Source organism: Prunus dulcis, chromosome 8 (assembly GCF_902201215.1).
Source record: "Prunus dulcis chromosome 8, ALMONDv2, whole genome shotgun sequence".
Taxonomy (NCBI): domain Eukaryota; kingdom Viridiplantae; phylum Streptophyta; class Magnoliopsida; order Rosales; family Rosaceae; genus Prunus; species Prunus dulcis.
This window is the reverse complement of record NC_047657.1, coordinates 19804939-19818932: the sequence shown is the minus strand read 5'-3', so window position 1 is coordinate 19818932 and position 13994 is coordinate 19804939. Positions and strand designations below refer to the sequence as shown.

At 37.6% G+C, this 13994-nt stretch overlaps 4 protein-coding genes across 4 annotated transcripts; 1 reads left to right on the top strand and 3 right to left on the bottom strand.

Moving 5' to 3' along the window:
* The first annotated feature begins 212 nt into the window (after window positions 1-212).
* LOC117636554 (probable U6 snRNA-associated Sm-like protein LSm4) lies at window positions 213-2462 on the top strand. The gene is made up of 8 exons (XM_034371098.1): window positions 213-340; window positions 480-523; window positions 720-761; window positions 877-975; window positions 1075-1152; window positions 1501-1540; window positions 1753-1923; window positions 2143-2462. The coding sequence occupies exons 2-8, from the start codon at window positions 521-523 to the stop codon at window positions 2163-2165; spliced, it is 456 nt and encodes a 151-aa protein (XP_034226989.1). The 5' UTR covers window positions 213-340; window positions 480-520; the 3' UTR covers window positions 2166-2462.
* Window positions 2463-2562: 100 nt separating this feature from the next.
* Window positions 2563-8605, bottom strand: LOC117636553 (WD repeat-containing protein GTS1). The gene is made up of 8 exons (XM_034371097.1): window positions 8330-8605; window positions 4767-4974; window positions 4575-4670; window positions 4192-4266; window positions 3771-3881; window positions 3582-3673; window positions 3267-3348; window positions 2563-3098 (listed from the first exon to the last, which is right to left on the bottom strand). Exons 1-8 carry the CDS (start codon window positions 8455-8457, stop codon window positions 2727-2729), a joined length of 1164 nt encoding a protein of 387 aa, XP_034226988.1. The 5' UTR covers window positions 8458-8605; the 3' UTR covers window positions 2563-2726.
* On the bottom strand, window positions 4991-8335 carry LOC117636552 (probable endo-1,3(4)-beta-glucanase ARB_01444). Its single transcript, XM_034371096.1, is given in 2 exon segments — window positions 4991-6149; window positions 6152-8335. Coding segments are annotated over 2 exon segments (2073 nt in total). The 5' UTR covers window positions 7766-8335; the 3' UTR covers window positions 4991-5690.
* Window positions 8606-9712: 1107 nt separating the features above from the next.
* Window positions 9713-11981, bottom strand: LOC117612189 (uncharacterized protein OsI_027940). The gene is made up of 6 exons (XM_034340944.1): window positions 11807-11981; window positions 11027-11213; window positions 10777-10930; window positions 10629-10672; window positions 10482-10539; window positions 9713-10123 (listed from the first exon to the last, which is right to left on the bottom strand). The coding sequence occupies exons 1-6, from the start codon at window positions 11809-11811 to the stop codon at window positions 10005-10007; spliced, it is 567 nt and encodes a 188-aa protein (XP_034196835.1). The 5' UTR covers window positions 11812-11981; the 3' UTR covers window positions 9713-10004.
* Window positions 11982-13994: the final 2013 nt, after the last annotated feature.

Here is a 13994-nt window from a genome sequence, read left to right as displayed (position 1 = left end):
GTAACATTTGATATTTATTAAAAATAAAAATAAGGGATGTGATATATAAAACAGAGGAAAAAAAAATTGTGTACGGAATACAGACACTTTGTTTTTTCCTTCTTCTTTTGTTGTTAACAGAAGACTTCCAATTATTTAACCATTGGGCATCGGTTGAACCCAAAAAAAAGTAAAAAAAAATGAAAACCCTTTAAGTAAAAGAAAGAGAAGGGAGATAAAGGCTTGTTTTAACTTGTAAAGAAAGCCCCGCTCCATACTCATAAGAGAGAATAGAGGGGTCGTTGGGAGCGGAAGCAAACCGCGGAAACGTTCCTTCCTCGCGATCCAAAGCTGTTTACTGGTAATCTTCTACGCTCTTCAGCTAGGGTTTCCTTACCGTATCCTCTTTTTGGCTAAGAACAACGCCTTTTCCAATTTCAAAGTTTTTAGGGTTTCTTTTCTTTTTTCGTTTCTAAAATTCTCACTGACTTTGGTTGCAGGTCTCTTTGGTTCTTTTAGTCTGCTTTCTGAGCCCTTAAAGATGGTATGTTTCTCTTTCAAATTATTTGTTCTACCGTTTGTCTGGTTTCTCAGAAAACGGAGGAAACTAAACTGTGTATAACCGGGCATTTTTTTATTTATTTATAAAATTGAATAATGAAATCAAATGAAATTTTAGGGCTTAGTTTTCCTGTCTTGTTTTGAGCTTTTAATTGCGTTTTTCCTTTTCACCATTGCAGCTCCCTCTATCTTTGCTGAAGACCGCCCAAGGGCACCCCATGGTAAGATCTTGACCTCTTTTGTGGTAGTTCCAGACTCAGAATCACTATTTAACATAGTACGGTGTTTGGATTGTCCACTGAGATTTTAATTTGAAGTTTTTCTATGCTATAACAGCTGGTAGAATTGAAAAATGGGGAGACCTACAATGGCCATTTGGTCAACTGCGACACTTGGATGAACATCCATCTTCGAGAAGTCATTTGTACCTCCAAAGTGAGTCTATATCTTGTATTCTTGAAGTTGGCTGGACTTGAAAATTTAAATTAATTCTTATATAAGAGACTCATTTAGTTTTATTGGAATACTGTGTAGGATGGAGACAGGTTTTGGAGAATGCCTGAATGTTACATCCGTGGGAATACGATAAAGTATCTTAGAGTTCCTGATGAGGTATGCATTGAAGTTTCTACGGCTTTATTGTCTTTAGTAAGGGGCACATCTCAGGATCTAACATAACCGGTTTTGGAGTATGGTTCATGGATACAATTCTTATCTCCCCAAAAATAAAAGGCCTGAATGAAATTTACATTATACTTTGTGGGGGACCCATGTGGAACTTTATAAAATTCTTTGACAGAACCTTGTTACATTTTGGTTGATTATTTCTACCATTGGAAAATGGTAACACATGCGATAGGAGTTTTTACTTAAGCATTCTTCCAGTTATTTGCCCTGATTTTGTTCGAATGCTTTAGAAGCCTATTGGAATGATCTAGTTCTGTTGCCTTTGTATTTCAGGTGATAGACAAAGTTCAAGAAGAGACCAAGAGCCGTTCAGGTATGATAATGATGTTTTACTTTGTGAAGGCAGGTTTTTTTTATTCTCCCTCCCTCCATCCAAAGTTGGTAAAAAGATTTCTTGGAGCATTCTCTATATATCTGCTCTCAACATTGGACAAACTATTTATATTTATTTGCAAGGATAAAGCTTTATGCATTGAGATAAGTAGAAATTGCTCTAACTTTATGTGGTTTGATAAACTTCTCCAGATAGGAAACCACCTGGAGTAGGGCGTGGAAGAGGAAGAGGAGGGAGGGAGGATGGTCCTGGTGGACGTCAGACTAAAGGCATTGGACGTGGCCTAGATGATGGTGGTTCTAAGGGTGCTGGTGGAGGCCGAGGCAGAGGTGGACCAGCTGGGAAGGCCGGTGGAGGCAGAGGTAAACATGTTTGCCTATCTTCTCCCTTTTGTACTCTAGGAAGAAAAGAGAGTTCAATTGTCATATAAGTTGATCCTGTGGTGGGGTGATTACTTTATGAGTATAAGCACCATGCAATTTTGGATCTTTTTGTCATAAACTCTCTCCAGGGATGACAGCTTAGCTTAAAGTTGTGAATTTCTGCTGGCGCAAGGCTTATTTTCTTGTTTTTTCTGTCAGGTGGAGGACGTGGACGAGCGTGATTGTGCTTATAATGTGAAAGAGCTTCGATGGGCGAGTTGCTACTTTTAAAGGCATTTTGGCCCAACTCTCATGTGAAATGTCTCGGGGTTTTTTGGGTTGTGATGCTTCTTATTATGCTAATGCGATTTAGATTGCATGGTTCTTTCGCGCCAATGTAGCCGATGTGTCTGTTTCCTCTGGTGGGCTTGAAAATTTTATCTTGACAATGTTATCATATTTTTGCACTTACTACTCTGTCCGTTACTTCCTCTTTCTTCTTTTTTTCATCCTAATTTCAACTGGTAATATATGGGTTCCTCATAGTCGTGCAAACTCGTTCAGACAGAACATAATTTATCTTCTCAATCAGCCTACTCTGGTGGAACTAATTGAATCATGCTCAAATGTGCTGACTTATAAAACCTTGAAAGTCATTGTAAATGGTGGATAGATAATACAAATATGGTACAGAAAATTTCAGTCACTGGGAAACTTTGATCCTTACAATTTTTTTTAAAATAAATAAAATTACAGGAAAAGCGAATAAACCTTATAGTTAGAAAAATTAAACAGTCGTTTTCCTAGTAGGGATGATGCCTTATTGTGTGGCGGGTCCTTGGTGATCTCGAAACCAGTGTGCTTGAAATCCATGATCGGTTTATCTCAGGAGAATTATCGGATGACCAGCAACATAAGCGGCCATCTTCCCCACCAGTCCATCCAAAAATGCCATGGCCTTGACCTTCGCTGGACCTGCCCGGCATGCTTGACATGGGTAACACACTTCGAACAATACCTGTATGTCCACCTCCAAGAATTGCTTCAGGAGACCCTATAGCTCTCGTTCCTCTATAACTTACAGGAAAGTAACCCAGAATGCCAGTATTTGTGCCACCAATTACCCATAATTGTTCTGCTTCTCTCGAGTAGTGGCAATCAACAAAATAATCAACCTGCCAGACAAAGTTCAATTGACTTGGCTAAAAGTAGAAGCATTATTTTTCATGCTAAAATGATATTTGGTTGGGAAATTGTGTACGAGCTGAGTTTATCCATGTCCTCCAAATTAATGGCATACAAGATACATTTCAAATATGAATCTGTTGGACAGAACAACTTACATCATCCAGTGTCCAGCAGTCAGAAGCCAAAGAACGAGCATCCTTGAAATTTGTTTCACTTGCATCTTTCCAGTCCCAGATACTACATGAGTGAAAAGAGAGTAAAATATCGGCATCTTGCGGGTCATCACATGCAAATATTTGTAATCAAATGCGAAGACAGAGCTGTTCAAAGCTCTTAACTTCAAGCCTGTTTCTTGAGTTGGTCTACTGATGGTGAAAGATGCAAATCACTACACAATCCACTATGATTACGATTTACAAGACCAAAGTCTGACAGTAGTAAGTTCATGATTAAATTATTGAAAGAGGTACCTTAAGGTTTCAATATGGGTCAAACACCAAAGCTTTTGATACGTCTCTCCGAAAAACCCAACCTTCCCAACTGAAGTTCCCACATTAAGCACCTAGGTTATTGAGAAGGTAAATTATCATGAGAAGCTTGAACTATAAATTATGTTACATAAAACTATAAATTTTGAAACTCTACAAACTTGAACTTACTGATTCCAGATGATCATCATCATTGATATCCCCATCTGTATCAAATACACATATCAATCCATCGACAGAAGCAGAAAGAAGCTTGCTTTGATGGTCAGGAATGAAGTGAACCTACAGAAAACATAAAAGTTAAATATTCTGCTCTGTGCTATTGCATAAGCACACCCTTTACAATGCAATTTGGTGAAAGATTAAAGTCACAACAGCTAAAGCTAAACTACCCAATCCATGATACAAGTATATGGTCAAATGTTGCAAGTGACAATTGTCCAAGAGTACCAGTCTACATGTAAATGGAATCAGACAGGAAATCCCGGCATAATTTACCAGGCCATACAAATGCTGTGACAGTCAGGAACCCATGGATACAAGATTGGATGAGTAAATGGATGAAACAAACAGCTCATGCATTAGAACCAACCTGGGTAACATCTTCTACATGAGAGTCCTCCAGGCATGCGACTTGTTTATCATTCCTCCAATCCCAGAATAGTATCTGATATAGCAAGTCATACAGCAAGAAGGGAGAAAACAAATTATATGGAGTCCATCGAAATAAGCAAGGATAAGCAAACATAAGCATATGGACTTAAAATAGTTTTCCATCCAATCAGTTTCAGAAGACTAAAGAGTGAATGTGAAACATTAAGCGGATTATACTCTGGAATTTTAGAACAAAAACTAACATACACTCTTCCTTCAATGTGGACAAAATGGTGGAAGCAATGACTTCTGCTAAAATCTTAATCAAATAATGAATGGAGACACCAAGCGTGATCAAAACTCTTACAATAAATGCAGCACCTGAGTGTTACATCCGGCGGCAAGAAGATTGTTAGCCGATCCTCCAAATGAAAAGCTGAAAATCTCTTGAGAAGAACCAGAATGAAAAGAAGACACCTGCAGCATTAACAATAAAACAAAAACAAATCAAGAACATAAACATATGTCCAGACACAGAGGTACCAGTTTATGTATGCAATTAGAGAAATGAACCTGTTGGAATGTGCGGGTGTCCCAAGCTCTAATGGTTCCGTCAGAAGAACATGAATGCAAGACATGAGGAGTTGAAGGACCTGAGAAAGAGATGTGGTTGATAGTTGCAGAGTGGCCCTTGCACTCTCCATAGTACTGACCTGTCACTGGTGAGTACACCTTCACTGCGTTCGTTGACAGAGACACCGCCATTGCTGTCCAATCATCCCTTCCACCAAATGCCCACAAAAAATTCAAACCCAATAATCATATGACCCAATTTAATCAACTATGTTTGGGTTCAGAGAAAATTTACAAAAAGAAAGAAATTGAAGTGTTTAGCTTAAAGTGGGAAGTGCGAGCTGCATAACACAATTGAAATGTCGAATTGTTTGTTTGGTGGGTTTTATTAGCAGAGTCAATAATTCAATTCTGTGACATATTTTCAGGATTTTCGTGGGAACCAAACAGAAAGTAAAGGAATATATTTTGAAGCAAAAAGCTAAAACGAAGATTTTACTTGAAGATAATGCTTCCTTGTGAGCACGTCTCTCCTTTATGACCAGCAGATTATGCAAAACATTGTAGCTTGTTATTTGGAACGCATCTTTCTTGGCATGAAAAGGATTTGAAAAGCTATATAGATGTTAATGTTTTGGCTTGGTCTTGCACGTTGCACAGATAGTGAAGTTAGCTTTGAAAATTTGGTATATTAAAGCAGAGTTGGAAAAGCGAGAAGGGTAAGAGAGAGACAGTCAGGAGGCGGATTTGATTAGGTAGGAGTGGATGCATAGATCATGACCATTGCTATAAATTGAACTTCTAATTGATTTAGTTAAGTTATGTACAAAAAATTTGTTAAATATGCATGCTACCAACTACCCAAAAAAATGAATGAAAACGACACAACCTCAAGACTAATCAACAAAACTTAACTTAAATATCCTACTGTGAACCTAAGTTCCTACTATGAATCCACCATAGGAGATTAGTGAGAGAGTTTCCATCATCAAAACCCTTCAAGCTCTTAATCTTCTCCGAAGCACCATCCTTATCATAAATCCCTTGCAAGGCATAGACAAAACCCTCCCATCCTTCCTCAACTCCCTCTCTACTCAAAGCTGGCAATGCCCATTCCACAATTTCCTTAGCATCAGAGAACAAGATCTCAGTGATTGGGGATATGGGCAGCAACTGAATTCCAAGCCTCATTTCTTTTGCCTCTTGAGGAGCAAACCAAAGTCCACTGTCTCTCTTGTTTGCCCATAAAATTCCCACAATCCTATTTTCCTTTGTGAACTCTTCCTCATATAGTGTATCTCCTTCTCTTACATGCCACCACATTTGAGCTGCTTGAATTTCCAGAGCTGTAAGCATTGATCCACTGTTGAAAAGATTGGTGTCTCTCCATAAGCTAAGCCCATCAATGCAGCTGAGTAGTAAGCATTCACTGCCTCACTTGTGCTCTCTTGGTCCCTTCCATCTCCAAATTCAGCCAGTCCTCCAGCCCATGAGTGTAGTTTGTACAAATCAAAGCATCTCAACCGAGGAAAGTTTGAATTCGATTGGTTGCCCATGTTGATGAAATCTGCTGCAAGAGAGTAAGCTTGAGGCTTGTACTTGCTCCCCCATGCACGGTCAATCTTTGCAAGCACTGAAATACCATAAACAAAATATCCAAGATGATAATGGTGATCATTATAAACTCCAAACCCAAAATCTGCACCGCGATCAGTTGATCCTTGTTGGGTGACAAGTCCACCCCATTTAGGATCATACAAAAAACCATTCCCACTTAAATTACCATCCAACCATGGCTCAATGGCGTCCGCCAAGTATTTCCTAATTGCTGGAACCACATCAAGACAATTCACCTCCTCAGCAATCAAAGCCAACCTTGCTGCTCTGGCAACCAATTTCCCATAAAAGTATGACGATTCAGTTGTTATTGGCGTCGAACTAAGAGCCTTAACATCACGACGAAGCGCATAAACAATTTCAGGGTATGAGGCTTGTTTGACACCTCCACTTGAATGCCAAGTGACTGATATATTATGAGATTTCAACTCCCACAAATCGCCAACGATGCCAACCAGATCGCCATCAATACTCTTGTACTTGAAATCCTCCAAAACAGTAGCATTAGACAGAAGCTGAAGATGGAGAGGATGAGCTAGCATAAGCAAATCTCCCCGTCCATACTTTTCCCATTTATATTCCAGAGTGAATGGCTTTGTGAACACAGCTTCACCAGAAACGGGGTAAGCAGAACTAAACCGGTCAAGGATTGCCACGTATTTTGGATCAGAACCCGGCACCAATGCAATCCGAATATTCCCAGAATAGCCATCAAAAGTTAAGGTTGATGGGCTGCTTCTAGTCAAATTAGTTGGGGAGGAGGTGTACATAACCCATGTTTGATTGTTGTCAAGCTGAACGGTGAACTTGGTCTTTGAGTTGCTCGAATAGGATTCGAGGATTGCATGAATGGTTGAGATAGAAACCGCTGTAGGGCTAGACACATTGCAGGTGACATAGGGGCTTCCTCGAGCGAGGAAGAAACGAAGGTTGGAGGAGGGAAAGTCCAAGGTCACACTGAGATCAGTGAAGGCAGAGATTACACGGCTGCTGTTATTTGTTGTAGCTAGGTTGGCGCTGGTTTGGGAGGCAGAGATGGTGAGATCAGGGACAAAGGTTTGGGAGATGAAAGCAGAGGTGGAGGAGAGAGATGGGTAGGAGAGAGATAGAGAGGATGAGGACGAGTTGATGCTGTAGGGGTGGAAGTACTCAGGTTTGTCACCATTGTTGAGAGCAAAGTTCTGGAAAAAAGAATTGGTGGGGAGAGGGGTGGTGAGGAGGTTTGCAGAGAAGAAGCTTGAAGGGTCGGGGAGAATTGTGGATTGGGTTGGAGGGAATTGGAATGGGGATGCTGATGAGGTGGTATGTGGAATTAGTGAAAGAGATGAAACACAGAGGATGAGAGCAAAAGAGAAAGCAGAAGTGAGGTTGTTGTTTGCCATTGCTCCTTATTGTGGTGGTGCAGTCTCTCTTCAATTAGCCTCATTTTATAGGTTTTTTCAAGATGTTCCTAGTTCTGTAAGTGTTTCTTTTTTTCTGGGTTCCTATTGTAACTAGAGATTAGTGTTGTAGATCTTGATGGGTTCCTATTGTGACTGGGGATTTCTTTCCTAGTTAGGTCTTGATCGGTTCCTGTTGTAACTAGGGATTTCTTTCCTAGTGTTGTAATCTTGATATATTCCTCCTTATTGAAGGAGACTGATATATTCCTCCTATCGTTGACAGAGACACCGCCAGCCCACAAAAAATTCAAACCCAAGAAAGAATCGTATAACCCAATTTAATCAAAGAAAATTTACGAAAAGGAAGAAATTGAAGTGTTTAGCATAAAGTGGGAAGTGCAAGCTGCGCAACGCAATTGAAATGTCGAATTGTTCGTTTGGTGGGTTTTATTATCAGAGTCAAAATTCTATTCTGTGACAAAGATTTTCAGGATTTTCGTGGGAACCAAACAGAAAGTAAAGGAATATGTTTTGAAGCGAGAAGCTAAAACAAAGGGAACGTACTTGGAGACAATTTGGAAAACGTAGTCATCTCCGAAATTTGTTTGGATAGAGTTTTTTAGCCCGAAACGCTTGAACGAGTTTGGATTAGACTCAGGTTGTTCCTCCACGTCCATGTCCGTAGCTTCCATCTCTCTGTCTGTGTCTCTGTCTGTGTCTCTCTCCCTCTGTGGTGCGAGGCGCTTCTATTTTGAGCCGGCTAAACAAAATTACAAACGCTCTTTTGGGTTTAGGGTTTTAGCTCCGCTATGGTAAAAGTCAACATTTAGTCAACCAATTTCTGTCGACATATCCATAATCACCTTTCTTGCTCATCCTGACCAAACACTATTGCGGAATATAAGACTGATTAAAGATCATTTACCAATGATTCTATCTTCAACAACATACCCATTTAAAAAGTAAATAAAAAATAAAATGGGTTAACTGGTGATTTACCCATGAACTTGTACCTAGATTTCGATTTATCCCATATTCTTTTTTTTCTAAATAAAAAATTAAGAATATAAACTTCTTATTTTTGCCAATTTCCCCCATGCCGTTTAAATCCTTAACATTTCATCCAATTTATCGTTAAATATTAGGGAGATTCACTATTATACCCAATATGGGGGCCCAAATTATAAAAATACCCTATATAAAATGGACTTTAGAAACACACCCAAAGCCCATTTACAACATAACAAAAAAGCTTTTAACTTCTTATAAATTACAAAACTGCCATCAATTTCTTAAAACAAGCTCAACCCCAAAAACTCATAAAAATACCCAAAGCACTCAATAGGGCATCAATGTAATTTAATAATCAATATTAAATTCAATAAGGCTAGCTATCATTTTTTGGGTTTTTTTTGGGTTTGTTTATAGGAATTCAATTGTGTAGGGTTTATTTATAATATTAGTGCTAGAAATGGGTATATCACTAAATATCTCTAAATGTTATGGCAAATTGATTATTTCTATGTTAAAATAAAATAAAATAATTTGTTTTATGATTTAACAGAAAATTAAATGAAATGTTAATGATTCAAATGGCAAGGGGGAAATTGGAGGGGGAAAAAAAAATCACATCCTTAATTTTTTTTTTTTTTAAAGATACGAAATAAATTAAAAGTTAAATACAAGTTCAAAGAGCAAATCACCAATTAATCCAAAAAAAAAAATTAATCAAATCTACAAAGGGATCTTTTATTTTTTGAAATAAATCTTTATCTTTTATTTTATTTTTTCTATTTTAATTAGTCTATTTACTTGTTTTTTATTTTTTTAAAATTTCTCAATCCATATGGATCCACCGAATGCCACATCAGCATTTTAATGTAGGGATTAACGAAAGCACTAACAAATGTATGAAAGTGTTACAAAAATAAACATTAGGCATGAGAATGAGACCCAAAAAACTTTATGTATGAAAAGCTGAAACTCGGCAAACTTCAAGGTAGTAAACTTCATGACTAGGAATAAAACCCATAGTTCAGATCCATGAAACAAATAGCTAAAAGTACAACACCCTGAGTATTGCCAGTTCTGTAATCCAGAACTCACCATTTTGCTAACATCGAAGATAGAGCAGGATTGCTTAACACGGTTAGATAAAAAACAGACACCTAGTAACTAAGGCAGAAGAAAAAAATCACTCCATAACCATGCAAGCTCTGACTGCTTCGGTAACATGAAATTATGTGGTCCCTGCAGATTCCTTTTTCTCTTCCTTCTTCTCTTCCGAAGGATCATCTCCAATCTCTTCTGCTTCGTTCTTGTCATAGTCCTGTTCTCCTGGCTTTGGCAATTCTAGGTCTGCAATAAAAGGACGAGTCAAGATTACAGAGGTACCGAACAAGCGATGGTACCTTAAGAAATCATTTTATTCTCTTTCATCCAACAAATGAACTTATCAAAAGTAATTTTTATATGCACCTATAGCAGATACATGGCCACTCACGAGGAAAAACTTTAAAGCAAGAACTTACCCAAACCTCAACTATACAAGCTAATGGGTCCTTTCTTTTTTGCGGGGGTAGGGGTGGGGTTAATGAAGGTACCCAGCACATATATACAACATGAATGTTGTGTTGTGAATTCTCGACCTACGCTTACTACAATATTGATCTTCACTCAGTTTGCCACTAAAGATTAAGCTAATTTGTCTTCTTACCTTCGTCACTATCATCAAAGTCACCCATTGCATCATCACCTCCCATGCCACCAAATTTCTGCATAATCCAAGTAGAGTCAGAACAATGAATATATATGCACGAAAATAATTCAAAAAATGAAATCCCATAAGTTAGCATATACTAACCGAGAAATCCATCCCTCCCAAATCCAAGTCACTCGGACCTGATCCTGATCAGAACAAGAAGTGGTAATTTAGTAAAATACAAGAAGTATGCCAGCTTTGTCAAATTAAACAGTTTGAAGAAATGGAACAGCATATGCAAGATGTATACCAGTATCCTCGTCTTCATCCACCCATTTGTCCCAATCTACTTTGACATAATGGGGTGTCTTTCCATCTCCACGCAAAAGCTTCTTCCACCAAACTTTCTCTGCCTTCTCCAAGATACAGAAGATACTCCTCACTCCAACATTTATTTTGCTTTCCTATTATAAGGTTATAGGACAGAATAAGAACCCATATAAACGCAAACATTTCGAAAGAGTATCCAAGTATTTAAGATTACATAAACAAATTATTACCTCCACATTAACCTTATCAAAAAGATCCAGTTTCAGTTCATAATGGTGATTCTCTGCACCGGCACTAGCAGAAAAACTAAAAACTCCATCAGGTTCAAGTTTAACCTTAGCGTCCTTTGCATCAGGCAAAAGCACAGTAATGAAAACCTTGTCCACCCTTTGGGCCCACTTCACCTCAGGATGACGACTGCCACAATTGAAGCATGTCAGCGCAAAATTAGTTTGAAATATGCATCATCAAGCCAACACCACCTAAAGAAAAACTAGAATAGAATGCTCTCCTATCTTCACAATCAATGGCTCAAAGGCTCAGGGTAAGTACATTTCGAATTGACGACCAAATTGTTCGCTTTTCATAAATTTGAAACCAAATATCAACAGAGTGACAAGGCAAACTCAAAGGGACAAATAACTATACTCAAAACGGTGACGAATTTATGATCATAACATAGATAAATCACAGGCTTCAATCCAAAAACAATACAATGTCCTATATTTTTCCATTAAAAACAAGAAGAAAAAAAACCCAATAAAGTAAACAGAGTCCCATAGAATATCTTCATTTCTTGAACCAAGTCTATGATCTCTCTTTTTTCTTTCTTTTAAACAGCCAAACATGATTTCAAAACATCAAATTTAAAGAGCTAAACGCACAAGTCTATAGAGAGGAAACGATATCAGAAATATTATATAAATATTGAATATGAAAGAAGGAAAACAATGGCATGAAATGTATCGAGGACGACATGAGAGGGCGAAAGCAGAAGAAGAAGAGCTTACCTCATATTGTTCTGGGAAGAAGAAAGGAAAGTGTAAAACCCTAAAATAAGAGCAGAGCAAAGAGCAAACCCCCTTGCGAGTCGTGACCTACTACAACAATGACTTTGGATTGTGAGTTACGGCCTTTCGGGAGGAAACGGGTACATACAATACAAGAGTGGAGAGACTACGCGATGCTTCTAGACTTCGAAGCTTCTGGGCTTCAAATTTTTTCATTTTGAGTTGGGCCCAGGCCTATAATTCGATAACCACAAAATTCAAGTCCCAATATAAACCGTTGAGGCCCATTTTGTTTTTTTTTATAAAGGGATTACTCATTTTCTAGAGGCCCATTATATGAAGACAGTCCCAGCTTGAATTTCTACGCAAGCAGAGCAGCCTGGTTAAGTAGAGTTGACGGCTTAAGTTTAGCCACGTCATCGGGGTCCACGCTCCGATAAGGCGGGTGGATATTATAAGTATTACTATATTAAATTTGGGGGTAAGAGGTGCACTCAATTTCTTCACGGAACTCATGTTTGTTGTTTTTTTATTATTCACCTACACTCATTATTTGGGCTCGTTTAATAATTACTTCAATTTTAGTTTTTTATTTTTAGTTTTTATTTTTTATTTTTTATGATAGAATATAGAGAAAAATGAGAGTGAGAGGATGAGCTGATGAAAGGGAAGAGTAACAAAAGTGAAAACAATTTTAAATAAATTTCAGTTTTTAATTTTTATTTTCACTTTTGTTATTCCTTCCTCCCTCCCTTCCCTCTCATTTTCCCTCTCAATCTCATCTTCACTCTTATTCTTACTTCTGTTCTCCTTTTTTTTTTTCGCTATATTGAAATAATTATGAAACGAGCCCTAAGAAAATAATAATGTGAAAGAAATAAATTGAAAGTGCACTAGTTTGTAACGCGAAATGAGATAATGATGAATAAATGAGATAATGATGGATAGGTGAGTGTGTGAATCTCAATTTAAAGACTAATACAAAGTGGGGTTTAATTGGATTTTGGTGTATCAATTAGTTTGTTTTTTCTGTGCTTGGAATTGTCTACTTAGAAAAGTTCGCGTGGACCATAGAATAGAAGTCTACTTGCTTCATTCAATGGATGCTTAAATTTGCAAATCAAAATTCTCACCCCCATCAAAATTCTGCTAGTAAGTAGCTAGGTTCCTACGTAGGCCATCAGCTTTCTCAATCTCATGACGTCAACTGTGACGTACTCGATTAATGTTTGTCATGATTGGAGACACTGATACCCTACTCTTGCTGTAATAATAAGTTCCTTTTGGTAGGTTCGAAATTATTATAAGAGCATTTATCATAGGCAAAATTCAATCAATTCCTGGTCCACATGATAAATACAAATATTATAATTGTGGAGAGCAGGTACTACAGTGGTGGCTTTCCCTTCGCCTCTGCTTCGAAATTCCAACAGATTTCTTTCCTTCCAATAAAATATATATTAGAGATTTTTGAAAAATTAAAGAAATGCGAAGTTGGCATGCAACGTGGTGTTGTGTTGATTGAAGAGAAAGAAGGCTGGGCGATTACATATGCCCATTCCTTGCTGTCTGCTTTGACCAGTCATCTCAATATTTTATTTGTTTTCCTTTCTCCCCAATTATCTTGTATATATGAGGGGAAATTTGGTATAGAATAACATTCCAATATTCAAATAGTAAAAAGATGCTATACTGTCTGTCTCCAGTCCAGATGGTACAATAATATTCTAAAAATCAAAGGGAATAAGTAGCACATAATATGATCATGTTGCATACAAATTCTGCTTTTAGTGGCAAAGGCCAATTTTTAGGAAAATACTTATCTTTTTCCTTTTTTAAGTAGGAAGAGCATTTGGGAAAGTTTTTATTTGTGTTTTTTATGAATTATTTTTACACATGTGTTAACTGTGACTTGCAGAAATAAGAAGTATATCCTTTCAAAGAAGGGAGTAATTTTTGCATGTTCCAAGTGCACCACATAACTGATGTACCATCCAATTCACATGAAACATGTAAAAATATTGTCCAGTACACATAAGACATACAAATAAAATATTTTCATATATTCCATGTGTATTAAATACTACACCAGCTGCATAGTCCAATGATAAATGCATCTATTAGAACCACAAAATGCCATTAAAAACAAAAATGACATGTAACAGAAAGTAATTGGTATACTTTTCTC

Excerpts from the sequence above, each read along its gene's own strand:
- LOC117612189 (XM_034340944.1), bottom strand. Across the intron at positions 10,540-10,628 it reads TGGGAGGGATGGATTTCTCG|AAATTTGGTGGCATGGGAGG; the intron begins GTTAGTATATGC and ends TGGATTATGCAG. Across the intron at positions 10,124-10,481 it reads CTTTGATGATAGTGACGAAG|ACCTAGAATTGCCAAAGCCA; the intron begins GTAAGAAGACAA and ends CTTTTATTGCAG.
- LOC117636553 (XM_034371097.1), bottom strand. The coding sequence starts at position 8,457 with ATGGAAGCTACGGACATGGACGTGGAGGAACAACCTGAGTCTAATCCA. Across the intron at positions 4,975-8,329 it reads GTTTTCCAAATTGTCTCCAA|GGATGATTGGACAGCAATGG; the intron begins GTACGTTCCCTT and ends ATTTGGTGGAAG. Across the intron at positions 3,349-3,581 it reads ACCCATATTGAAACCTTAAG|TATCTGGGACTGGAAAGATG; the intron begins GTACCTCTTTCA and ends TCACTCATGTAG.
- LOC117636554 (XM_034371098.1), top strand. Across the intron at positions 1,153-1,500 it reads ATCTTAGAGTTCCTGATGAG|GTGATAGACAAAGTTCAAGA; the intron begins GTATGCATTGAA and ends TTTGTATTTCAG. Across the intron at positions 1,924-2,142 it reads GAAGGCCGGTGGAGGCAGAG|GTGGAGGACGTGGACGAGCG; the intron begins GTAAACATGTTT and ends TTTTTCTGTCAG.